Source organism: Verticillium alfalfae, genomic scaffold, assembly GCF_000150825.1.
Source record: "Verticillium alfalfae VaMs.102 supercont1.6 genomic scaffold, whole genome shotgun sequence".
Lineage (NCBI taxonomy): Eukaryota > Fungi > Ascomycota > Sordariomycetes > Glomerellales > Plectosphaerellaceae > Verticillium > Verticillium alfalfae.
In genome coordinates this window covers 1,407,270-1,432,198 of record NW_003315033.1, presented here as the reverse complement: position 1 = coordinate 1,432,198, position 24,929 = coordinate 1,407,270, and the positions used below count along the sequence as shown (strand labels likewise).

General features: G+C 54.5%; 10 protein-coding genes and 1 non-coding gene across 11 annotated transcripts in view; 7 read left to right on the top strand and 4 right to left on the bottom strand.

Annotated features, from left to right (window-relative positions):
* The window catches only part of VDBG_05535 (endo-beta-1,4-mannanase), a gene marked incomplete at both ends in the record, with an annotated part of 1,471 nt that extends 823 nt beyond the window's left edge, over nt 1-648 (top strand). The window contains one exon of the mRNA XM_003004376.1: nt 45-648. Within this exon, the coding sequence (XP_003004422.1) occupies nt 45-648 (604 nt within the window). The remainder of the gene's footprint in view (nt 1-44) is intronic.
* Nucleotides 649-1,003: 355 nt separating this feature from the next.
* Nucleotides 1,004-2,656, bottom strand: VDBG_05534 (conserved hypothetical protein; the record flags this gene model as incomplete). The annotated part of the gene is made up of 2 exons (XM_003004375.1): nt 1,004-2,133; nt 2,185-2,656. 2 exons carry the CDS (start codon nt 2,654-2,656, stop codon nt 1,004-1,006), a joined length of 1,602 nt encoding a protein of 533 aa, XP_003004421.1.
* Nucleotides 2,657-3,076: 420 nt separating this feature from the next.
* Nucleotides 3,077-5,339, bottom strand: VDBG_05533 (conserved hypothetical protein; the record flags this gene model as incomplete). Its single annotated transcript, XM_003004374.1, has 3 exons — nt 3,077-3,870; nt 3,937-4,978; nt 5,250-5,339. 3 exons carry the CDS (start codon nt 5,337-5,339, stop codon nt 3,077-3,079), a joined length of 1,926 nt encoding a protein of 641 aa, XP_003004420.1.
* An 800-nt stretch (nt 5,340-6,139) lies between these two features.
* Nucleotides 6,140-7,734, top strand: VDBG_05532 (NAD-binding Rossmann fold oxidoreductase family protein; the record flags this gene model as incomplete). Its single annotated transcript, XM_003004373.1, has 5 exons — nt 6,140-6,160; nt 6,376-6,551; nt 6,603-6,886; nt 6,947-7,401; nt 7,460-7,734. The coding sequence occupies 5 exons, from the start codon at nt 6,140-6,142 to the stop codon at nt 7,526-7,528; spliced, it is 1,005 nt and encodes a 334-aa protein (XP_003004419.1).
* Nucleotides 7,735-7,891: 157 nt separating this feature from the next.
* VDBG_05531 (short chain dehydrogenase) lies at nt 7,892-8,707 on the bottom strand (the record flags this gene model as incomplete). The annotated part of the gene is made up of 2 exons (XM_003004372.1): nt 7,892-8,622; nt 8,674-8,707. 2 exons carry the CDS (start codon nt 8,705-8,707, stop codon nt 7,892-7,894), a joined length of 765 nt encoding a protein of 254 aa, XP_003004418.1.
* Nucleotides 8,708-9,746: 1,039 nt separating this feature from the next.
* Nucleotides 9,747-10,827, top strand: VDBG_05530 (NMRAL1 protein; the record flags this gene model as incomplete). The annotated part of the gene is made up of 3 exons (XM_003004371.1): nt 9,747-9,926; nt 9,993-10,182; nt 10,244-10,827. The coding sequence occupies 3 exons, from the start codon at nt 9,747-9,749 to the stop codon at nt 10,825-10,827; spliced, it is 954 nt and encodes a 317-aa protein (XP_003004417.1).
* A 455-nt stretch (nt 10,828-11,282) lies between these two features.
* VDBG_05529 (amidase) lies at nt 11,283-13,473 on the top strand (the record flags this gene model as incomplete). Its single annotated transcript, XM_003004370.1, has 3 exons — nt 11,283-11,335; nt 11,558-12,198; nt 12,262-13,473. 3 exons carry the CDS (start codon nt 11,283-11,285, stop codon nt 13,395-13,397), a joined length of 1,830 nt encoding a protein of 609 aa, XP_003004416.1.
* A 1,082-nt stretch (nt 13,474-14,555) lies between these two features.
* Nucleotides 14,556-14,864, top strand: VDBG_05528 (predicted protein; the record flags this gene model as incomplete). Its single annotated transcript, XM_003004369.1, has 1 exon — nt 14,556-14,864. One exon carries the CDS (start codon nt 14,556-14,558, stop codon nt 14,862-14,864), a length of 309 nt encoding a protein of 102 aa, XP_003004415.1.
* Nucleotides 14,865-15,622: 758 nt separating this feature from the next.
* Nucleotides 15,623-15,694, top strand: VDBG_15117. The gene has a single exon. It is a non-coding gene; the product is annotated as a tRNA-Thr (tRNA).
* A 2,082-nt stretch (nt 15,695-17,776) lies between these two features.
* Nucleotides 17,777-21,407, top strand: VDBG_05527 (bifunctional P-450:NADPH-P450 reductase; the record flags this gene model as incomplete). The annotated part of the gene is made up of 6 exons (XM_003004368.1): nt 17,777-17,891; nt 17,999-18,117; nt 18,175-18,210; nt 18,277-20,358; nt 20,426-20,619; nt 20,675-21,407. The coding sequence occupies 6 exons, from the start codon at nt 17,777-17,779 to the stop codon at nt 21,405-21,407; spliced, it is 3,279 nt and encodes a 1,092-aa protein (XP_003004414.1).
* A 582-nt stretch (nt 21,408-21,989) lies between these two features.
* On the bottom strand, nt 21,990-23,354 carry VDBG_05526 (alkaline proteinase; the record flags this gene model as incomplete). Its single annotated transcript, XM_003004367.1, has 4 exons — nt 21,990-22,438; nt 22,501-22,702; nt 22,764-23,006; nt 23,067-23,354. 4 exons carry the CDS (start codon nt 23,352-23,354, stop codon nt 21,990-21,992), a joined length of 1,182 nt encoding a protein of 393 aa, XP_003004413.1.
* Nucleotides 23,355-24,929: the final 1,575 nt, after the last annotated feature.

Here is a 24,929-nt window from a genome sequence, read left to right as displayed (position 1 = left end):
GCTACAAGGACTCGCCCACATCTTCGCTGGAGCTCATGAACGAGCCCCCGCCTGCCGGGCCGACGCGTCGCACCTCCCCCGCAGCCCGCGGGCTGCAACCCGGCCGTCATGTCCGCCTGGACCGACGAGATGTCGACCTTTGTCCGCAGCATCGACCCCTACCACCTCATCACCTGGGGCGGCGAGGGCGCCTTCAACCGTGAGTCCGACGACTGGGCCTACAACGGCGCCGACGGCTCCGACTTTGACCACGAGATGACCCTTAAGAACATTGACTTTGGCACCTTCCACCTCTACCCCGACTGGTGGAGCAAGACGGTCGAGTGGTCGAACCAGTGGATCGTCGACCACGGCGCCGTCGGCCGCGACGTCGGCAAGCCCGTCGTCTTTGAGGAGTACGGCTGGCTCCAGCCCGACAAGCGCCTCGAGTACCTCGGCCAGGTCCGCAACGAGACGAGGCTCGAGGTCATCAGCCACTGGCAGGAGCTGTCCATCGAGGGCGGCATGCCCGACATGTACTGGCAGTACGGCTACTGCGGCTACTCGTACGGCTGCAACCACAACGACGGCTTCACCATTTATCTCAACGACACCGAGGCCGACGTCCTGATCTACCAGCACGCTGCCAAGGTCAACGGCGAGAACTAGAGTGGAGGACTGTATATATGACTCGAGTCTCGGGCGTAGCCCTGGAGCTCGTGTCGCTAGCGTAGCATGTATATATAATGACCATCATGTTCAAGACGATTCGTTTGTGCGATTTGATCCCGTCAGTCTTCCCTGAGACACTCTGCGCGTACCAACATTCGATTATGTGGGGAAGTTATGCCATACTGGGTGTTGGGCAGAGTGCACGTGGCCATGACATGCCGTCTATTTTTCATGTAGCCGCCATAGTACGGGGCAAAGGACATCATCAGTACGGGCATGGCGAGATGGCGCAGGGCAAGAAAATTGTTCAAAAACACATAATCGTATTCATCAACTCCAAAGCGCATTTCCATCATCTCGACAAACCCATGACCTTGTTTCCGTACTGCAACAAATCCTTCTCCGCCTGCGTCGCAGATGCCGCCGCATCAAACGCCGCAAAGCCCGCAGCTTTCCGCGCCGCACTGTCCGCCATGGAGTGGAAGTCCTGCACACCCGGCCTGCCCCTGTGCTCGCTCTCGCCGAGACCGCCCGGGAAGTCCGGCGGCGGAATCCCAGCTTCGAAGGCATCGCGCTGCCGCCTCACGTAGTCAAGGCTTGGCCTCGTGGTCGGACACGCAGGGATGTAGAGCACGCTCGAATCCCCGGTGCCCTGGTGAACCTTGTCGACGGCGTGGATAGTGTCGCAGTGCCATGCGACGTAATCGCCCGGCTTGATGCGGGGGACGTGGACCATGGTGAAGGGGAGGTTCAGATGGGGGTGCCAGCCGTGGTTGAGCTCTTGGCCGCTACCGGGCCAAGCGCCTTGGAGTGTCGACGTGATTGAGTCTTCCAACTTCCAATTGCTCGGATCCAGAAACGCAGGCTGGTACACCTGCTCACCCTCGCCAGTGGCAGAGTTATGGGCGGGAAGTGCCTTGGGTGTGAAGAACGGCCGGAGGAGGTAGTATGCGGTGGCGAGGTTGAACAGGGGGTTCACAAGTAGAGTTCCCTCCTTAGGGCCTGTGTGTGACATGCTGAGCCAGCCTCTGCGACAAAGGTTAGCAACTGACTGTGAATGGTCGATGATTTGAGAGTCCCACTGGAACATTCGGAACATGGAGCATGAACCGGCGCCATTGTACAGGTCGGAGACAGCATCAAGCCGCGTGCTTGTCTCCCAGGGGTCGAATTCCTCCCAGGAGCCTTCAAATATCTTGTCGTAGACGTGACCCTTGCCGTAGCCATCGTCTTCCCATCGCTCCACGCTGCCGCCGTCGACATGGGGGCCCAATGCAAAGCCAGCGTCGCCAGGCTGACGGATCCTGAGACGGTCGGCATACGTCAGGGGTTGGTCGGACGAGAACTCTGCATTGGCGTCTTTCGAGTGCCAATACGACATCAGGAGCTTCTGCGTTTTGAGCATGTTGGGATGAGAGCGTGCCGCTAGTTGAGACTTGGACCAATACAGCTCAAAGACCTGGGGGTCATGAGGAGGGAAGGCTGAAGGTTGTTAGCACATGACTGAGACGTTTCGTTCCTCGTCGTGCTCACCTTTCGTGGAAGGGTTCGCGGCAATGTACTTTTGTACCTCCGTCTTATATGAACGGGCCTCATCTTCTGGTACGACCTGGCGCACGACGGCAACACCTCGTTTTCGGAACGCCTCGTTAAAGGAAGGTGAAGGGTTTGCCAAGTCAGAGAATGGAATCTCCGGCACGATAGTGTTCCTATTAGCCTTGATCTCTTCCGTCTCAACCCTGAGACGCTCCAGGAGACGATTCCAGCTCGCATGAAGGGCGTTCCTGCTTGGACTGCGACTGAGGAGTGCCCTCTTGACGTCGGCAAACCTCGTAGGCAATGCCTCGTCATCGGCGCCAGAGAGGGACCTGAAAACCGATGAAATATCACCCTCTTTGCGTGCAGATGCCGTGGCCTCAGCACCTGCAAACCGACGCTGCGACTGGGACAAGCCTAGCCTGATCGAAGCTGGTTGAAGGCGGGAACACCTCGTTATGGCTGACATGCTGAGAGTATTGTTCAGGCGAAAAAAGAAAAGGCGGATATCGTAACTCATGAGCACCATGGTATACAAGTTGGCAAATGTTTTATTCCAGCTCGCAGTCCGTTCATCATACGCATATGGGAACCTGTAAAGGAAAGCAGGTCGAGTGTTGATGAATCGCGATTACCGTTTAAGGAAGTTCGCGTGCACGGAATGCCATTTACAGAATCCCGCTGCCGTAGGGGGCCGGGTTTAACCGAATTAGGGAGACCCGCGATCTTGACATCACGCGGGGCCCAGCATTTTTTCACGTCAGTGGCTTTTGTGACGGTCCCAGATGAAGTGAACTAAAAAGTCTGCGCTGTTCGGGGATGTCTCCCTGGGGGCTCTGTTGGCGGTCGCGTTTTTGTGGTATGCCCGCCTCGTTCTCGCTGTGCCCACTTAGTGGTGCTCTTCGAAAGCACCCTCTTGAAACCATTCATCTGGCATAAACGACATGGTTGGATCCAGGGCGGCCGAAAATAGTGCATCGATGCGGTTAAGATGGAAATCCGGGTCAAAGTCCTCGAATATTCCCGGGACATCTGTGAAGTCCATGTTGTCAAACGGAGTGGTGCCCATTGTCATTTGAGATGGGTCAAGACTAGGCTGTCCAGGCAAGGGTGCCGTGTAAGCGCTGGCCACGGGGACAGACGAAGCCTCCGCCGAGGGCCTTTGGCGTAGTTGCGTGCCTTGCGTTGCCTCGAGCTCTTCGGCTTCGAAGGTTGCTAATGTTGTCTGGGTAGTCTGGTCAGTTGCCTCTACGTCTCTGGCAACGCTCTGTCTGCTGCTGTTTGACGGTTGATTGGCCCTGTTCCTGTTCCCCGACACCCTCTCGACCTCCTGCAATGTATCGTTGGCGAGCTTCGCCATTGTGCAGGCGGAGCGAAATGATATACTCAGTTTTTCCAGGATGTCACAGCTGCTATGGAATGTACTGTACGCCTGTTTCCGCTTGTAGGGTACGTTACTATTTCGTAGGCTCTGATAGGCTACCGAGGTGGCCATGGACACTGCGTATGGGAGGATGGCCCAGTAGGTCATTGACGTTTTGAACTCCCCAAGAGCGACAGACACGATGCTCGAGGCGCTGTATATCTGAAGCGCTGACAAAGGGACGCGCTCAGGCGATTTGTCACCCTTGTGTGGTCGGCTCTGCAAGATTACCACCGAGAGGTAGAACATCTCCAGAGAAGCTATGTGACAGGTTAGCGAAGCTCAAAGGTTGTCTCAGTACTGTTTCTTGATTCGAACCAACTTACCGAGTAACGAGAACCCAATGTCTAGAGCATCTGCCTCCTGAGCCAAAGTTTCAAATGAGTGAACTTTGCCGGTCGAAGATTGGCAATCTGGAGTCGCATGAGGGCGGTATTGAGAGATGACAGTATCAAGGAACTGCGTAATGCCGATGAAGAGTCGAAAGGAGGGTTGCTGTTCTGGTATTGCCTCGAAGATCCTCATATTCATATCCTGTTGATGGATTGTGATGGGTCGCCCGTTTGCAGTAGCATTCAAGCGATCCAATGTCCAGACGCACCAGAAAATCCTTCGAGATTTTTCCGTGCTACTGGTGTCACCGGGCCAGCCGAGATGGAGGCCCAAGGTAAGCGACAGCTGAACAGCTTGTGCGGTGTATGCGGTTGAAATCTCGCTCGCCGAAGATCTGTCGGTGTAGAAAGCCATGAGCACCGTTACTTGCAGCAGCACCATCCTGTTACGGATGAAGCCCATGTCCAGGGACAGTTTCAATGCCGTTGCGATACTAGACCGAAACTCGAGTTGCGAGAGAAGACTCTCGCCGAAGGAGAGCTTCAGATGAGGTTTCATCGACGGATCGAGGGCTGCTTGTAGGCATATACATTGCTTGAGAGCGACGGCATCCATCAAATCGTGCTGGTCGATGGCTTCCTCATGCAAGATGGGGAATAGCGGATCGAACTTGGCATAATAGAGGCGTGACAAGAGCTCGAACTCTTTCTTGGGAGGTAGTACGAGTGCGCACTCTCTCCGGAGGTAGGGATAGAGCGCTTGAAGTCCAGCCAAGCCCTCAAGACGGTAGGCAGGGCTGCCAACCGGTTCAACTATGACATTGCCGCCCTGTTGCTGATCATCTGTAGGGCCTTGGTCATCAGTTCTCTGACCCAGCCAGACTCCCACCTCACCTGGCCTCGAAGATTTCTGAACAGTGGGTTTTCGTGTGCGGTTTTCCAAGAAAGAAGCCTCGGGGCTCAGGTCGCCGACGAATCGCAAGTATGCGCCTTCAGACGGGGCCAATGATGATACAGGCTTGGCGCTTTGCGGAGGCTGCAGTGATCGCACCAGCGCAGAAGAGGTGTCATGTGGTTTGGTGGTCTTTGCTATAACTCGCGAGTTTTCATCCGCGACAGCAGAGTCTTCGCTCCGAGGTTGATCGAGCCTCTGTGTTGACGACGATCGAGTTGCAGGAGACCCATTTGAGCTCACAGGCTGATTATGGGAACATTTTTTCTTTGCCATGTTGTCAGCTAAGTTCAATAGATGTCTAAGACCGCCGCTTTTGGTCATGTACGCGCCAAGAAAGCTCTCCAGGACTCACATGGCGCTTCTTGCACTGATCACAGGACTTGCCAGAGTGCTTGCGTTTGGTCCCAACACCGCCGACATTGTCGGATACAAACTTGAACATTGCTACCCAAGCATGGTGCTACACACTATGACGAAGGCGCAGTCCTGTAGATGTTTCCGAGGCGGCAAGGTCGATGTCAGGTGAGCATTTAAGTAGGAAGACACGAAGTCAGCGTCGTGAGCACTTCCCGTGCCCAGCCAGACAAGTACCAAGCTACCCTGCCTTCATGACCGACTAGCTGGTGCTGTCCCTCACCACAATGATGACATAATACAGATCCTGTTATTTGCAACCACGTGATGGTGCTCACCAGCGCGCCTTCGATGTAGTAGACAATCACTAATGGCTGATAATGAATTATAGCATGATTCCCTTCTTTGCCATACTTTCAAGATGGCAACCTAGATGCTGGAATATGAAAAGATAGGGGAGCATAGCACATTAATAATGGGATCCCAATGGCGTGTCGGGGAGTGACGGATCCAGTGCGTGGGATGTCGGGGAGTAGCGGGCTTCCATCCCACCAAGCGCACATTTACAGGCTGAGGGGCGCTGGAACAGTACACCATTGACGTATTTGCACCCCCAGATTTGCCAAATGAGGGATGGTCACTGATCACGACAGGGGAGCCCCGAGTGATGAGAAGCGCTGTGAGCCCACCAGGACATCCCACTTTGGCCCACTACACCACTACAGTGCACAGCGGGGTCGCCATGACACACATGAGGCTTGATCGCAAGCAACAGACGGAACATACTTCAGGTTTCCTATCGCCGTCATTTGCACTGAATTCTTTTCTTGCTTTTTTTCACTTCATCAATCAAACCTCTGAAACTAGAAAAAACTTTCTCATCACACAATGTCTATCGGAGTCGGTCTTGTGGGTGGAGGTCAGTCTTGTCCCAACCCTCACCTTGCCAGCATTACTTACACCCCAGAGCGGGGCTCTTGCCAACTCTTTCTCGCTCTGACGATGTTTGGCTGACCTCTTGAACTCAGGCATTTGGGCGCGCGAGGAGCACGCGGTACGAAAAACTCACGTCTCTTTCGCAGCATTGCGTATTTTCCACAATTGCGGCTAACGAGGACATCCAGCCCGCCATCGAGGCTGCCAAGGACCTTACCCTCAAGGCGGTTTTCTCGAGAACCCTGAAGTCTGCACAATCTATCGCGGACGTCGTAGCAGGATCCCCTCAGCTTTACTCCGATGAAGGGGATGCCGGATTTGATGCTCTATTGGAGCGGAGCGATGTTGACGCCATTATTGTCTCGTGAGTAGCGCAGTGCTGGCTGGTGAGCTTCAAACACTAACAGCAGCGTAGGCTGCCCATTGCCAATCAGCCGCCGTACATTCGTAAGGCCCTGCTGGCGGGAAAGCATGTCCTCTCTGAGAAGCCCGTAGCAGAGAACGTCAAGGACGCCGTTGAGCTCATCAAGTGGTACCGCTCCGAAATCAAGGGCCCGAGCTGGACCATCGGCGAGAACTGGCGTTTCCTCAAGAGTTACGAGTTCGCCGCCGATGAGCTGAAGAAAGGCTCTCTGGGCAAGATCATCGGCTTTCATGGCCGCCAGCATGGATGCGTTCCCCTGAATTGGAAGTTCAACCGTAAGACGCCTTGAGATCACCTACAAAGATGTGGCACACTTGCTGACTGCAGTCGTCTAGTCACCGAGTGGCGAAGGAACCCGACCCATCAGGGTGGCTATCTCCTCGATGGAGGTGTCCACTATATGGCCGGTCTTCGTCTTCTGCTTGCTTCCCTGTCGAGTGATCAGGTTGCCCGTCTGTCTTCGTTCACAAGTCAGATCAAGGAATACCTTCCTCCCGTTGACACGGCCGATGTCATCATTAAGACCAAGACTGGCGTGACTGGAACGTTCCAGATATCCAGGGGCACCAGCCTGATCGCCGATGAGTGGACTGTTGCGTGCGAGAACGGGTGGATCAAGATCGAGAACGAAAAGGTCACAATTTCGCGTGATGGCGCCGAGACGGTTGAGACTGTGGCTAACGAGAGGTCTGGAGTTCCTCCCGAGATCCGTGCCTGGGGAGAAGCCCTTGTTGCTGGCAAAGTACGCCCGGAGCAAGAGCCTGAGGCGGCTCTTGCAGACTTGGAATTGGTGAGTCGTGATCTTCCTCAAGGATACAATATTATGAAGCTAACGAACTACCATTAAGATCGAACTCATGCTTCGAAGTGGAGAGAGCAACGGGACGCCGGTCGATACTCAGCATCAGGATGTGTGAGCGTTCTATTGTTCACATTATCGTCGATCACAAGCTGCGCCAATACACTGTCATGTTCATGACTCACAACGAGAATGAAACGTTCTCGGAGAGCCTTCTTTCTATTTTGATCATATGACGTTCTCAAATTGAGAGCAGAAACATCAAAAGATCAGCGAGGAAGGCAGACTGGGCTGGGAAGTGTACAATGAAAAGGCATGCAAGACTATATGAAACCGATGATTGATCAAAGAATGCACTGGTAGAAAATTGATCCCTGGTGTAAACCATCTCTTTTCGACCACCTCATTTGTATATCTATCTTCATGACATTTGATGTCGGCGCCGTCCTCTTTACGGCAGCGTGACAAGGACTCCAGCAAATCACCAAGGGTGCACCTTAGCCTGTTTTGCTACAAATCGATCCATTTCTCCATCTCTGTCTCCGCGGATCATCTCCAAGATTCCCTGGGCACTGGTTTCTGCCGACTCTGCACCGTTGTTGATTTTGTTCTGTCTGTCGCCCTCTCCTGCCAGGTTGGTAACGACATATCCAGGGTCAAATGCCCAAACCTTGGCAGGATGCTCCCAAGTTCTGTACTGGTAGGCCAGAGATGCGGTCAACATGTTGAGGGCCGCCTTGCTCATGCGGTAGACCTCGCCAGTCACATGGTACTCCCTGATGGACTTGTCCATTCGAAGGTTGATGGAGCCAAGCGAAGATGAAACGTTGATGATTCGAGGGTCGACAGACTTCTTCAGTAAGGGCTCCAAAGCCTGCGTCAATAACATTACGCCAAATACGTTGGTGTTGAAGACCTCTTGGAGGTGTTCGCGTGAGACAGGCCCGTCATGGCTATAGATGCCGGCATTGTTGACCAAGACATCGATAGCATCGAATCTCACTGCCAATTGCTCCGCGGCCGCTTTGATGGAGTCGTCAGAGGTAATGTCAAGCTCGACGAAGCTCAGCGTACCAGCCGGTTTGCGAGCTTCGATTTCAAGTAGAGCTTTGCGGCCCTTGGTTTCTGAACGGGCGGTCATGATGACATGGTTATCTGCTGAGGCGTTGGCGAGGATGTACGACGTATCGTACCCAATTCCCGAATTCGCGCCTATGCACAAGGTTAGCTGATAGCATACCGCTACGGCGGCTTGGGATTTACCAGTAATGAGTATGAACTTTTTATTTGACGTCATATTTGCGAGGATTTCACACAACGGCGGCAATAAATAGATGCAAACACTTGAGGCTACCTCAGTTGGAAACAATAAAACGACGACAACCAGCTGAAGGATAGAGCTAGTTAGCTTTCAGATATGTTGTCGGCCATGAGCAGCATGGACATGATCAATCCTTTTTTTTGTCGTCATTTGAATTTGTCAGTACACCTGTGCTATGCGTATACGGAGTTAGGATATGTCCATAGTTCGATATCCGAGCATCAATACCGCATTTAACCCCGGAGCCGGATTAGTGACATAGCGCACATCCTCCGTAGTTCGAGCAGCTTTCATGCAACTGGTCTAGGAATATTGATTCACATATTTCTAAGTCTACTGGAGCTATTGATGATAAATCATTCCCATCGTGATGCCCCCAGGTAGTGGACGAACTGGCCGACGCCAGTCTTTACATGCGATCAAAGGACTGGGCCTGGCCATTCGGGCTTTGCCCATGCCCAGGACTCGTTCCCGTCGGCCAATTAATCGACAGTGCTAGAATCTGCATCATGTGTCTTTGCGGAGCGCCTCTGCAATGAGCCAGCGTAAGGGCAGCTGTCCATGACCTGAAAACAGGTAGTCGAAAGGTTTAGTGACCAACAGTGCTGCGTCAGAATGATGAACCCCGCACCAGTATCGTGATGTGCCTCATCGCTAGCCTTTGATCATTTGCTGTGCAAACCTTGAGTCGCCTGCACGCCGAACTCTAATTCCTAATGATGCACTGCACACGCATGTTGATGTCCAATGGGTGCTGAAAGTGCTAGACCAGTGCATGTGTCGAACCAGCGTTGGCTTCATGTCGCCTTTGTGACACACGAGAGCCTATGCAGAATGACATTTTAGGTGATTATTGAGCTACTATTAAACACTGCAGTGCCTGCACGCAGCGGTGATTTTCTCCAGAGTTGCACATCATTTCACCCCACACCACCCTTCCCTAGGGTATCACGACCCTGAAGTCAAGTCGCGATATCAATTTACTCGCCTACTTTTTCAAGCCCTCAAACCTAAGATGACGGCAAAGAAGATCATTACCGTGTTTGGAGCCACTGGCCAGCAAGGTGGTTCGGTGGTTTCCGCGATCCTTCAAGATGCCAGACTTTCGAGCGAGTGGTCTGTTCGTGCTGTAACCCGGGACACCACGAAAGAGTCCGCCAAGAAGCTCGCGGCCCAGGGCGCCGAGACTGTCCAGGTAATCCCGCTGGTCACTGAGCCCTATATCTTAGAAGAAGGTCTCCAAGCTGACAGGCGCACAAAGGCCGATTTATCTGACAAGAAGTCGGTCGTCCAAGCTATTGCCGGGGCTGAGGCCGTGTTCGCCGTGACCAACTACTGGGAATCCCTGAACGCAGAGCTCGAGGTCAAACAGGGAAAAGACATTGCCGATGCCGCTCAAGAAACTGGCGTCAAGCACTTCATTTGGAGCTCTCTCATGGATGTCAAGAAATGTAAGTACCAAAGGCGCTTTTGAGCCTCGTTGATCAGCGCAGTTGACATGGCGTGCCTCAGTGACCAACGGCAAGCTCCCCCACGTCTACCACTTTGACGGTAAGGCTGCGGTGGAGGAGCATACCCGCTCTCTTGGCATCCCCGCAACTTTCTTTATGCCAGGCTTCTACATGACCAACATTCCCGGCCAGGCAATGCGCGCCGACCCCCCCGCTCACGTGTGGACTCTGGCGTTGCCGATGCCCGAGAGCGCACCCATTCCCGTCTTCGATATCACCGACACGGGCAAAGTCGTCAAATCCATCATTCAGAACAAGGAAAAGGTCCTGGGAAAGCGGGTGCTGGGTGCTTACAAATACATGACGCCGAAGGAGCTCCTCGAGGAGTTCAAGGCCGTGTTTCCCGAGGCTGGCAAGGATGCGACCTTCTTCTCGCTTCCCCACACGGCTTACACCGACATTCTCAAAGGCATGGGACTCCCCGACTTTGCCGCAGAGGAAATGCTCGAGAACATGCGTCTCATGGACGAGGGCGGCTACTATGGCGGTGCATCTCTAGACGAGTCGCACGCGCTCCTCGAGGACCCTCTAACGAGCTGGAAGGAATTCCTCGCGAAGGCACCGGCATTCAAGGATCTGATGTAAGAGGATGTTTCGTTTCGATAGGTTGCTCATTCCTCGTCCTTGATTAGTGTGTTCGCTCACTCGCTACCTGATGCAAGTCCGCCTAAGGACCCCACCGAACCAGAGACACGCTGGTCTGAGTTTTGCGATGGTGGTAGCGTCAAGTACATCTGATAAGAGTTTGGTGAGGCTTTCCAGCTGATCTGGTGATGTGTGACTCGTGAATACGCTGGCCTCGGATCTCCGTCTGCCGCCCGGGCCTCCGGCCACTAATGGCTCCCCGAGACCCACCAACCAAACAGCCTGTGCTTGATCCACGTCGGCACCCTCGGATGATGGTCATGACACACTGACGTCCTGAACTATATTCCAGACGTCACCTTTTGTTTTGTCACTGCACTTTCAAATTGGCATCAACGCCTCCCTACCGTTTGTCCAACGTCGTTTCTGTGGCCGGCCGGTCGAATCATTGCACAATGTCTGCTCCCGCGCCCCGGCGCATGTTCCTGTATCCAGATCCTGTCCGAGCGTAAGCCTCTCCAGCACTTATCTTGAGGTTTCATGCACCTTACGGGAAGAGGCACGTCAAGCTGACTTGCAGTGTAGACCAAACGTACCGCAGAGGAAAGATGGCGGGCCGAACCCCAGGATATACGGCTGGTTCCTCGTAGCTGCTGCATTCTTGTGAGTTGTTACGATGACCTGTAGCGTAGCACGCCCTCCCATTTTTTGAGGCTGATGGCGCGAACAGTATGGAGAATGTCAGCTTCGTTCGCAGAGCCGCATGGAAAAACGCCAAGTTCGGGTCGCTCCGAGACATCTGGGACTACATCGTCACCGTGGAGCCACGACATGACCCTGCCGTGTTCCCTGTCGTAGACGATGCTAGCCACGCCGAAGTGAAGCCCACTGATCACTCGGACTCGGAGGGCATCTTGGATCAACATCATTTTGCGCGCAAATCATCCATGTTCCCAAATACGGCGGCATACTACCGTTCCCAGTATCTATCAGGAGAACTCACGCCGCTGGATGTCGCACATGCAATTTTGCCCCTCATCCGCCGCGACACGTCGCCACCCGGCGAACATTCCGTGGCGTGGATCGAGGTGCATGCTGAGCTGGTACTCAGAGCAGCCGAGGCATCGACGATTCGATATAACGAGAAGAGATCCCTCGGGCCGCTGGACGGTGTACCAACGGCCGTAAAAGATGAGTACGATGTCCTTGGCTACCGTACTACTCAAGGCGGCATCCACGATTATGCTGAATTTCTTGAAGTCGGGCCAGGGGCTCGGGGTAATGTAGGCCAGCCTTCTTGGTGTGTGTCAAAACTAGAGGAGGCTGGTGCGGTCATATACGGCAAGCTGTCATTGCACGAATTCGGCATGGGTAAGTTGACTCCATCTCATACCTCAGCCCTTCTCACCCTCTGATTATCATTAATTCTTCTAGACACCGCTGGTTACAACATATTCCATGGAACGCCGAGAAACCCGTACGACCCATCCTACTACACGGGTGGCAGTTCGTCAGGTTGTGGATATGCCGTCGCGACTGGAATTGTGCCCTTGTCCATGGGAGCCGACGGGGGCGGCAGCATTCGTCTCCCTGCATCCTTCTGTTCCGTCTTTGGACTCAAACCCACTCACGGAAGGGTGTCCTTTTACCCGGGCCAGAATCACAGCGGAACGGCTGCTGTGCGTGGTCCGATTGCATCCGACATGCGCTCCCTGGTTGCCCTCTACGAAGTCACAAGCGTGCCTGATCCCCAATCCTTCTTCCCGCCAGCAAAACCTTTCGACTTTTCATCAGAGGGGGAGCAGACCAAGATTTTGGGTTTCCCCATAGACTGGATCTCCCGTGCCGACCCAGAGGTCCAAAAGATCTGCCAGAACCTCATCGACCGTCTCGTTGACCAAAAGGGCTACACCGTCGTTCCCATTGACATTCCGCTTGTGGCCGAAGGACAAATAGCACATGCCATCACCCTCCTCACAGACGCATCTAGTCTCGTGCAGAGCACAAAAGGCATCTCACCCGCCAATCGAATCCTCCTGGCACTCGGACGCACCACACCGGCCTGGGACTTTCTTCTCGCCCAAAAGCTACGGCGGGTGCTGATGGAGCACCTGTCCTGGCTGTGGCAGCAGCATCCTGGGATGATCATTGTCACCCCTACGAGCGCCAGCGCTGGTTGGCCGATTCGGAACGAAAAGGAGCTGAAGTATGGCATTAGCGATGGAGATCAGACGATGAAGACGATGGAGTATGTGTGGCTGGCCAACTACTGTGGCGTCCCGAGTATCACTGTTCCCGCGGGATACGCCATGGCTGAAGGTAAAACTGGATCTGCCGTTTCGCCAACTGTGCCTGTTGGTCTGATGGGCACCGGCGAGTGGTGTTCAGAGGAGGCTTTGCTGCGTTTTGGTCTCGATGCAGAGGATGTTGGTCACGATATTCTGCGTCACCCACCGAATTGGGTTGATGTGGGACGTCTGGCAAAGCAAGAGAAGGAGCGTACTGGCTCTGTAACGGACGGTTCGGGGTCTGTGGTGACCGAGGGAGATGAGGTGCCTTTGATAGTATAATTGGCCGGTGATACGAGCGTCTGTCCCTTAGCTTCAGAAGTAGGTGTGATCCCATGTTAACTTCAACGGTTGACACAAGATTTCATATCTGTCTTATCGAGGGAATACGACCTCTGAATGCGAGGGTTTAGACAAGCCTGGGGTAAGAACACCCTTCATATTAGCCAGATAGAGCGCATGTGGGTTCGAATTCAAATAAACCTGACTGGGATTGTCAGTATTATGCATTTCCAGCTTCAGGACCCTAACGTCAAGGTCAAGTGAGTGAAATAGCTTCGTTCGTAATGAGTGGATCGGGGCTGTTAGCAAGTTTGACTGATTGATTCCCAAGCGCTCCTTCCGCGCATAGATTACAACATCATTATTTCTTCCTCCCGCGATGGCAAATATTCGATGATTGGAGAATGGTGCTTCTCCTTGTATGCACTGGTCTGACAGCACAGTGATGCGATAGTAAATGCCTCCATAGATTGAGCGCTGCACTCGAACCAAGAAGCCATAGAATGTTGTCGAACTCTGAGCGAGCTTCATCACCGCTGGTGATACGCGATCAACGCACGCGTGACCTCCAGGCATTTGATTATACCTTGGACCGCAGTCTCATACCAATACAAAGACGGAAAGACTCGCGTATCCCCGCCACTGCCTAACAATCTCCACCTACCTCATTCAACGTTGTCAGGAGTCAAGCGAGGCAAGGAGCGCCGTTAGCGGCGTGGCAGGATTAAGCCACATTCATATCACGAAGCAGATCGCAGTGTAGAAATAAGAGCTTGAGACCAATCAATGCATGGAGTCAGCCATGGATCGTCGCCGCCAGGGCGCTGCGGCAAGTCGTTAGTCCGGGCTTATTTTGGTGGCGTGGACAAGGGGTCGAGTTTAGCATGCAGGAGCTGAAAGCTTTCGTGCGCTACCCTGCAACTATCACGACAGAACTTGGAAGCTCAAAGCCTTGGCGGGCTGTCATTCAAGATATTAAGGGACCGACGCCGCTCTCAGTCATGCGGGGTCTGGCGCTGTATGTCCGCTCCTTTCTGGTGGAACACTTTTGCTTAAAGCATCTATCGATCCCACATTAACGCCTTCCGGGAGCACATACTCCACGAAGAACAAGCCTCTCCTCGCCCGATCTATTGAAATTTGAAGAAAAAGCACAAGATGGCCAGTGACGTACCCCGTGCCTCGGGCGGCTCCAAGATTCTCGCGTTCCTCGACATCATCGTCAAGCTGGCGGCCACTGGAGCGCTTATCGGCATCCTCGTCATGCTTCTTAAAATCAACGACAACCTCATCAAGGTGGTCGACGGCGATGATACGATAAATGTTGGCTTGCGCTACAGCGGGTCGACTCCTCTGCCCATCAACGCCGTTTTCGAGAACGGCTTCTCGCCACTCAGGGTCGACATCGAAAGCAACCTTGGTGACGGACCGGGCAGGCCAGTTTGGATCCGAAATGCCGTTCAGTAAATTGAAACACTCAATTCGGTTCCTTCAACATCAAGAAGGCAGAGAGTCGAGTATCTTTATCCACAGCATTTTCCCATCCCACGACACACACCGCATACCCGCCCATCCAATTCTAATGCACAATGCATTTTCGTCAATCTATACGCATATACCACATGTTAAGGGTCCAACACAGCAATGAGACGGACTCGCGAGGATAGCCATCGTTTAGTCTATCACGGCGTCGGATGAACATAATTATAACACAAGAGCCGGACTCGGAGGATATACCCTGCCGCAACAAGAAACGGATATCGACACATCTCACGAGATTTAAGGTCCCTTTGCGTTGTTCTCATCAAGGAAGTGACGCCGAATGTTTTGGAAATGGCGCACATGGCCGGACGTCGTCATCAGTGGTGCTTACCACCTTCCTCGACATCGGCTAGAGCATCGCTGTCTGTCTCCTTTCTCATTAGTCCTAATTTGCACTCTCAATACTAGTAACAAAGTACAGGAATGATTATAACATACCTTATTCGAACATACTGTGCTCCAGACCTTGAATGCCCACTTGGGTTCACGAGCTGTAAATTCTTAGACGTATCGCATCTTTGAAATTGTATTCCCGCCGTAAATCATGGAATGAATAGGAGCAAGGTTGAACAGCTCGAATCACCAGAATTGGCCATGTAGTCTCAAGGAAAAGCCCAAGAAGAGCCCAGAGAGGGGCTGGACACTGACTAGTACTCCTGCAAAACCCGATGGTAACAAGAAATGCCTCGTTGGCTTAGTGGTAAAGCGCATCACTAGTAATGATGAGATCACTGGTTCGATTCCAGTACGAGGCATCACTTTTGCCAGCATGAACATGGACAATCAATTTGTTTTGGCTGGCATGAAGCGCCGAAAGAATATCAGCAACCTCGCGTGGATCCTGCACCAGTCAATCGCACATGGCTCCAGTTGAAGCCACTACAGCGGAGCGTATTGCATTTTCAGGCGGCCTAGGGCCAACCAAGGAAGGCGCAGCAAGCTTGCGCAATGCAGTGAAACTTGAATGCATTTGACAAACGTTTCTCTGCCGACGAAAGCGTGAATAGTATGATAATCCCCTTGGATGTTGTTCAGCTGTTGTCTTGGCCAAGATACCTAACCTGGGAAGAAAGCCTGCTAGGCTTCCATCGTGGCTGCACTGTTCTTGGCACCGTCCCCCCCCCTATGCACTGGGCATAGCGCGGGTTGCTCGAGGGTGACCATGCCTGGCATACATGCGAGCCCGCGATTGTAGATCTTATCAATATCTTCCGGTTCCAAGCCTGAGCATTAGCATCACCAATGCGAGGACACGCGGTCGTCTTAGTGCTGTACCTGTCATAGCCCACATACAGCAGATTGTCGCAGACGGAGCGGCGGCGTATCGCCACCCCGTCGGAGCAGTGTCCGAACGGGACAAGAGTCGGACTGAAAATTGGTCGAAAGTTGGTCCGGGGGGTGGTTGGCTTCTTCACATGGCGCTTCGGCCGAGAAGCCGCGGTTTGTGGGCGTTTGTGGACCGCTAAATTTGACGTTAGATTCTAGCGAGTCATGCCGTGTGAATGAGGGCTTGAGAGTGCCGATCGAGGTTCCACAAGGCGAGGCAAGGTTGTCGCGGTACGGGAAAGCCAAGTGGCAGCAGGCCTCGGTTCGGAAGAATTGTTGAGGAGCAGTCAGTGATACGGACGTACCACCCTCTGCCCCAAGCTTCCTCACGATGCATTGAAACCGGCCTGGTAAGTTGTGGGCCACCAATACGCCTTTGTCTAGGTAGAAGCAAAGAACCTCGGGTTCATGTGGGGATAGTAGAGGTCGGCTTTGGGAGAGTCCCGGATATTGAGCCCGGCGAGGATCAAGCGCGCAAACCAGACCAGGCCTTCTTACCGAGTGTAGGATGTATGGTAAATCAAGCCATTCAGTCGCTAATGAGCGTGAACAGTGAGACCACTGAACGGGTCTTCATACTGGGCGTATCCCCTATCCACTATCCACGAGTGCCTAGCTCATCAGCGGGCTTCAGAGTTTGGGACCGTCAGTAATAGCTGGCCCTAGTTCCCTGCAGTGCCGTGGCCATAGCTCCATAGCGCGCTAGAAGAGGCAGAATTCATGGCAGATGGAGGTGTTCTGAGGCTGCTCGTAGGTTTCGTGGCCTATGTATGCAAATTGACTTCATCGTGCATAGCCCGCGAGTCAATGAACAGATGAACACGATATGGTCAGTCGGGCAGCCAGCCAACTGACCGCCGGCCGGGGTGACCGATCATGCTGTACGAGAATAACTAGATCGGGACAGGGAGTGCCGACACTGCAGATTGATTACCCTGAATCTCACTGGTGGTCGGCACCCACCCGCTACCACCCTGTCTTCGGTCCCTATTCCCAAGGCCCCTGTTGGCCCGCCCCCTGTTCGCACCATCGTTCATTTTTGCTGTGCTTGTAGAGGCGGATTGAAACAGTCCAAAACGTCACCATGGCATTGCTGGTCCAACCTGCTTGCGTAACGCTGAGCGAGAGCGAGGCGAGCCACTAGGGCACCACGACTTGTTTCCACGACTTGTTTGGGAGCGGAATTTGTTGGAACAAACATGCCGCGTGGTCCTCCGGTCCGTTTCTGTAAAAGGCGCCGGGCGGATGAAGTTTGGCGCATATCATCGCACGGGCGATACAGCACCGTACCCTGGGTGCCGTACCCTCAGGTAAGGCACCTTAAGGTAGTGGAGGAATGTATATATCACCAGCGGTGAAGGAGGCTTCTATCTAACTTTTGCCTACCCAACCCGGCCCATTTGAACAAACTACCAATACCCCTCACATCCTTCTCATTCATATCGTAGCATCTTCTTCCTTTTCACCTCCATCGCTAGTCCCATTCAATACAGTCCGCAACCATCCGGACGATGGCTGAAGAAACACCTATACCTGAGCCCCAGGGCCTACCGCTCATTGGCAACGTCAAGGAGATGGACCCCGATTTCCCATTGGGATCGATGACATCAATGGCCGACCGATTTGGTACTGCTACACACCCCTCTTCTGGACTGATGCAGGGTCGCCATCACAACCGATGCGGCGATGAGAGAAAGCATTAAAGCCCTTGGCTAACAGTCGCCCGCCCAAAGGTGAAATTTACCGATTGAGGTTCCCTGGCAGGACAGTCGTCCTGGTGTCCACCCAGAAGCTCGTCAACGAGACGTGCGATGAGAAGCGATTCAAGAAGTCGGTCAACTCATCATTAAATGTGCGCCAGAAAAAAAACATTTTTCGTGATACGCTCTCCATTCTAATCCCTGTGCAGCAAGTAAGAAACGGTGTTCACGATGGTTTATTCACAGTGAGTTCCCTATCTCTGCTGGAGACGTTCCCTGCCATCTCATGAGCGATCTAACAGGCAGTGAAGGCGAAAATGGGAGAGGAGAACTGGGGGATCGCCCACAGGATTTTGATGCCCGCATTCGGGCCCCTTTCCATTCGCAACATGTTCGACGAGATGCACGACATTGCCTCTCAGCTCACCCTCAAATGGGCCCGTTATGGCCCCGACACGCCCATCATGGTCACTGACGATTTCACGCGACTGACGCTCGATACCCTGGCACTATGCTCTATGGGCTTCCGTTTCAACAGTTTCTATTCTCCGGTCTTGCACCCTTTCATCGAGTCCATGGGTGATTTTTTGGTCGAGTGCGGCCACCGCGCGAACAGGCTACCGCTGCCGTCGCTCTTCTACCGCGCCAGGGATCAAAAGTTTGATGCTGACATTAGTGTCCTGCGGACAACCGCCAAGGAGGTCCTCGAGTCGCGTAAAGCCGGCAAGAGTGATCGTCGTGATCTGCTGACGGCCATGCTAGAAGGTGTTGACTCCAAAACTGGCAAGAAAATGTCAGACGAGAGCATCATGGATAACCTCATCACGTTCCTGATCGCCGGCCACGAAACCACGTCTGGTCTCCTGTCATTTGCCTTCCTCGAGCTGCTGAAGCATCCAGAGTCCTATCAGAAGGCTCAGAAAGAAGTCGACGATGTTTGCGGGAAGGGCACAATCAAGGTTGAGCACATGGCAAAACTACCGTATATTTCGGCCGTTCTCCGCGAGACTCTTCGTCTCAACGCCACGATTCCCCTATTCACGGTCGAGGCCTTCGAAGATACCCTGCTCGGCGGAAAATATCCTGTGAAGCAGGGCGAGACCATCGTCAACCTGCTTGCCAAGTCTCAGCTCGACCCGCTCGTCTTTGGCGAGACGGCCAACGATTTTGTCCCTGAGCGCATGCTTGACGCCGAGTTCGACCGCCTCAACAAGGAGTTCCCCAACTGCTGGAAGCCGTTTGGAAACGGCATGAGGGCCTGCATCGGCCGTCCTTTCGCCTGGCAGGAGGCCCTTCTGGTCATGGCCATGCTCCTGCAGAACTTCAACTTCATCCTCGACCCAACCTATCACAAGCACCTCAAACAGACTCTAACTATCAAGCCCAAGGATATGCACATGCGCGCCGTCCTCCGCGACGGTCTGACTCCCACGACACTCGAGCGCCGTCTTGCCGGCCTCGCCGTGCAGCCCGAAGCTACGAAGGAGACCGAGGAAATTCAAGGCTCGAGCGCCACGGGCGAGGGTCTCCCCCTCACCGTCCTCTACGGCTCCAACAGCGGCACGTGCGAGGCGCTCGCTCACCGAGTGGCTTCCGACGCGGCATCACACGGCTTCCGCGCTACAAAGGTGGACTGTCTCGACAGTGCTAACCAGACGCTGCCGACTGATCAGCCCGTGGTCATTGTCACGGCTTCATACGAAGGCAACCCTCCAGACAACGCCGGCCACTTTGTTGCCTGGGTTGAGGGTATGAAAAAGGACGAGGCACCTCTGAAGAACGTTAACTACGTCGTCTTTGGCTGCGGCAACCGTGACTGGGTGCAGACATTCCATCGTATTCCGAAGTTGGTCGACACCCAGATGGAAGCGATGGGCGGAACCCGTCTTGCGGAAATGGGTCTCACGGACGTGTCCACGGGCGAGGTTTTTACCGAATTCGAGACGTGGGAAGATGACGTCCTCTGGCCCGCTCTGGAAAGCAAGTACAAGACTGAAACTAAGAGCGATGCGGCGCCGACTCACAAGGTCAAGGGTATGAACGTTGAGATCACAAACCCCCGGACCTCGACTCTCCGCCAGGACGTCAAGGATGCCACTGTTGTCGATGCGCGAGTCCTCACCCAGGCAGACGGCGAGCAGCAGGAGGTGAAGAAGCACTTGGAAATCAAGCTGCCCGAGGGTCTGAGCTATAAGTCTGGCGACTACCTCGCGGTGCTGCCCATCAACCCCAAGGAAACCGTGCACAGGGCGATGCGATGCCTTCAGCTGCCCCGAGACGCTCATTTGAGCATCACAACCGATGGGCCGACCTCACTTCCTGTCAACGAGAGCGTGCCGGCCTATGACCTGCTGAGTTCCTACGTCGAGCTGGGCCAGCCTGCTACCAAGAGAGTGGGTGCTCATTATGCAGAACTGCAACCCCCATCCAGCTCTCCCCTTACTAACAGATTTCTGATAGAACCTTCTCGCGCTTGCTGAGGCTGTCAGTGACGACAAGACCAAGGCAGAGATCACCCGCCTGTCCGGTGATGCCTACGCCGAAGAGATCAGCAGCAAGCGAGTGTCCGTCCTCGACATTCTCGAGCGTTTCCCCAGCGCGCAGCTGCCCGTTGGTCTGTTCCTATCAATGCTGCCTCCCATGCGTGTGCGACAGTAGTAAGTTCTTTCTTTCCTGCCTCGGCGAAACATGAATGGCAACATTCAACAGAAAAACGGCACGAATGCGTCCGCAGAAGTCCGATCACGCGCTGACAGCTCGCAGCTCCATTTCGTCCTCCCCCATGTGGAACCCGGAGCACGCAACCATCACCTTCTCCGTGCTCAACGCGCCCTCCCTCTCAGGGTCTGGCCAGCAGTACATGGGCGTGGCCTCGACGTACCTCGACTCCCTCGCGCCGGGCGACGTGCTTCACGTCGGCATCCGCACGCCGAGCACGGCCTTCCGCCTGCCCTCGGACGCCGAGAACACGCCCGTCGTCTGCATCGCCGCGGGCACGGGCCTCGCGCCCTTCCGCGCCTTCGCCCAGGAGCGCGCCAGCATGATCGCCGCCGGCCGCCGGCTGGCGCCTGCGCTGCTGTTCTTCGGGTGCCGCTCGCGGGCGCACGACGACCTGTACCGCGACGAGCTGGAGCAGTGGGAGAAGCTCGGCGCCGTGAGCGTCCGGCGGGCATACAGCCGCGAGGCCGAGGCCAGCGAGGGGTGCAGGCACGTGCAGGATCGCATGTGGCATGACCGGGACGAGATTGTGGCGCTCTGGAGGAAGCAGGCCAAGGTTTTTGTCTGTGGCTCCAGGGGGGTGGCCAACTCGGCGAGGGACATGGCGATCAAGCTGAGGATGGAAATGGACAAGCAAAAGGGTGCCGAGGTGGATGAAAAGAGCGCCGCGGAGTGGATTGAGTCGTTGAGGAACGTGCGATATGTTATGGATGTCTTTGACTGAAGAGCGGGTAGGGAAAGGGGCTCGTGAGCGAAGCGGAGCACGAGCTGTCGTATGGGTGTCTGAAATGGTCGATGATCTGTACTGGAGCATGAATACTGTTTACCAAGAACACTTGCTTTCTAGTAACAACAAGAGTGCTGGGCTGACTACAATCCGGGATCTGTTCACCTTGGTGATTGGCTCCATTTGGTCGTGTTCGTCAGATTGGAGTGTGACGTTTGCTCAACCTGGTCCCAATGAGCGTCGAAACTGACTATGGTTGAACGATATCTGCAGTCTTCAGATAGAGAATACACCGCATCATTGTATCGGACGATATGCGTTCATTGTCACTCGAGGGCGAGTTACTTGAACACTGTGCTACAACATGTCGATTCTTCGACCGAGACGGGGCAGCAAGAAATGTCCGAGTTCGAATATTACAAGTTCTAGCTCTGTGTTTATCTTACGTCCTCATCATATTTTCGTGCCACCTCGATAATGATCATATTCATGCCAATCCATAAAGTCGTTCCCGCATCTAGCAATGCCGTACTTCTCCTTCAACGTCCCACGGTCTGCCACGCATCAGGTCTGTCAGCCTTAAGCGTTGCCGTTGTAGGCGATGAGGTTGGGGCTGCCGCCACGGATACCGGTGGCACGGCCGGAGGTGCCGAGGGCAACGATGCGGTTCCTGAGAGCAGCAGGGGTGTTGATGTTCTCAAAGGCGGCAAGGTAGAGGGCAAGGCCAGCAACGTGAGGGGCGGCCATGGAGGTACCGGTCAGGGTCCTGGTGGAGGTGTTGGAAGTGTAACCAAGAGACAGGACGTTGGTGCCAGGGGCGAGGATGTCGATAGCCGGGCCGAAGTTGGAGTAGCTGGTGTCCTCAGCCCAGGCGGAGTTGATGGCGCCAACGGTCAGGGCGTTGGGGGCGTTGGCGGGAGACCTGGTGGAGGCGGAGACGTTCTCGTTACCGGCGGCGGCGACGCTGAGAATGCCAGAAGAGTAGGCGGCGTTGATGGCGCTGGTCCAAGCAGTCGAGGTGGGACCGCCTTGATATTGGTGTCAGTTACACATCCACAGAGCCAGAAAGCGGCAGGACCCTGGAACTTACCGAGCGACAGGTTGATGACGGAGCGGCTAGCACGGTTCTTGCTGACGATGTCGTTCACAGCCCAGTTGAAGCCGTCGAGAATGATGGAGGTGGAAGACGTGCGGCCGACGAAGACCTTGACGTCAATGAGAGTGGCAGCCTTAGCAACACCGTAAGTCGTGCTGCCGATGGTGCCAGCAACGTGGGTACCGTGACCGATGCTCTGTAAAGGGGGCGTCAGTATAAGCTCGCAAGGTATGTGCTTTGATATTTGGTACACGTACGTCAACCCACTCTCCGCCAGCGGCGTTGTAGCCACGAATGGCGCGGCCGCCAAAGTTGGTGTGCGTGGTCAAGATGCCACTGTCAACGACGTAGGCAAAAGTGCCAGCGCCGGCCGAGTTGTCGTAGCGGTACGAAGTCGCGCCCGAGGTGCGGCTGGAAATGGAAGCGAGACCCCAGGGGGCGCTGGACTGGGTGGTGTAGGCCGACAGGGTGTAAATTTGATCAGGCTCAACGGCAGCAACCTGAAGAGTAGTCAGTCACTGAGGTCAAACTGGGGTCCATCAGCCCTTCAGGAAACGTACGTCAGGGTTGTTCTTCAGCTCCGCAACGACAGACTCGTCAAAGGTTCCGGCGTAGGCGTGGAAGTTCTTGATGTCGTAGGTCTTCTCGACACCGGCGAGATCGCGGCGTCCAAGGCTGCGCTTGTGGACGTCACTGACCCAGTTCAAGTGGGAGGCGACGTTGTCGGTCGAGATGCCAGACTTGAGGGTGACGATGTACTTGTTGGCAACATCAGGGCTGCCCGGGGCGACGGGCGCAGCGGCCGCGAAGGGCAAGAGGCCCAGGAGAACGTTCCTGAAGTTGACCATGATGACGATAGAAGGGGTTCGGAGACCGGAAGATAGACAGGCAAGACCGAGGAGTTGAAAGCAGATGAGAAGGCTGATGCTGATGAGTGAAATGAACAAGCTCGATGGGCGCGAGCGACCTCTTTTGTACTCCGCTTCAGATCCTCAGTCTGATTGATGCTCATGGCGGCGGTCCATCGTGGCATTGGCCTCCACAAGTTGTTGAGTAGAGGTAATCCAAGAACAGCAGTCAATGTCGTGATAGCATGGGGTATCTGGCGCCCAAGCTTACAACGTGAGGGGATAACATGCTACCATTTCGAGCTTCCTGATCGGTTCATAGGGGCGAGAGCTAAGGATGGCGGCAGTTGCGCAGATGAACGACGGGGTCGTCAAGTTAGGCGCAGGTCGACGTTATCGGGCCGGGGTGTGTCCCTGTTGCGCTGCGATCTAACGTCTCGGCAGCACCCTTAAGCTTGCCGTGATCTGGCGGCTAGACGAATCTGATGTCCGAACGGCAGGCATTCGCCGTAGCCAAGGCCCCTTGATTGGACATGCTCCGGCCGGTGCGCGCTCATCTGATGGGGGTTCCTCGTTGCGTTGAGGGGTGGGGGACCTGATCTGTCCAGGGTCCGTGAGGTATCTGGTGTTGAACTGCCTGATTGGGACGACGGTGCCGAAAGCTCGTGATCCTCCCGCATGTTTTGCGACGCGCCATTCGACCAGCGAGGTAATGACTGCCGATAACTCTGGGGCACAGATCGGCAGTCGCATTAACATTTGTGGGTTAGGTTTTGGGGGCAGAGGACACCGTCGGCGGTCCTAGGCTCACTACTGAGAGGACCGAGAGGCCATCAAGGGATGGCAACTCCTGCTTTGAGAGATGGACCTGCTTGACTGTCAAGGCCCAAGAAGGCAACTGGTTAAGAAAAAGATGCGCTCGTGCGAGCATTAGAAGTCGCATTATGGCGGCATTTGGACATGACTTTGACGTGCATCTCCCTGCCTCGCGAGTTCTCTTGTTCCCTTGGTCTTATTCAATTCAAAGGCACAGTAGTGATGTTGAGTTGTCGAACGCGGGGGTATCCGATGCTGATCCGGATGGTCATGGCCCAACTTCTTACACGACTGGGTATTCGGCGGGTCGCATGGAGATCCTGTTTCCGCCGTGCCGATGATCTGACACGAAGGTCTCGGAGGGTTGTTGGTTGCTGGGGTTGTTGGCTACTGTTGGCTGGCCCTTTGGAAATGAGGGATTACACCCATCATCGAGGGCTCACTTTCCACCAGAACCAAGATGATTCGGCATCAGGTCCGTGATTCTGTCAACTGGAGGCCGGCCGGGCTCCGGCACCAAGCACAGCATAACCGTCTTCGTTGTCAGCGCCGTAACGATGCCGTGATAGCACAAGCCACACTCACACACCAGCACGCCATCGATCACCGACATACACTGGCGCGAGTCTTGCGCTTCAACTTGTGCTGGCGCCCGGAAAAGCCCAGAGCTACCTTCCTGACTAGGCATGAACTTCGCAATCGGCGTTGTGGTGTGACATGGATTCGGCTTGACAAGGGGGCGGCCCGTGGATGGTGGTG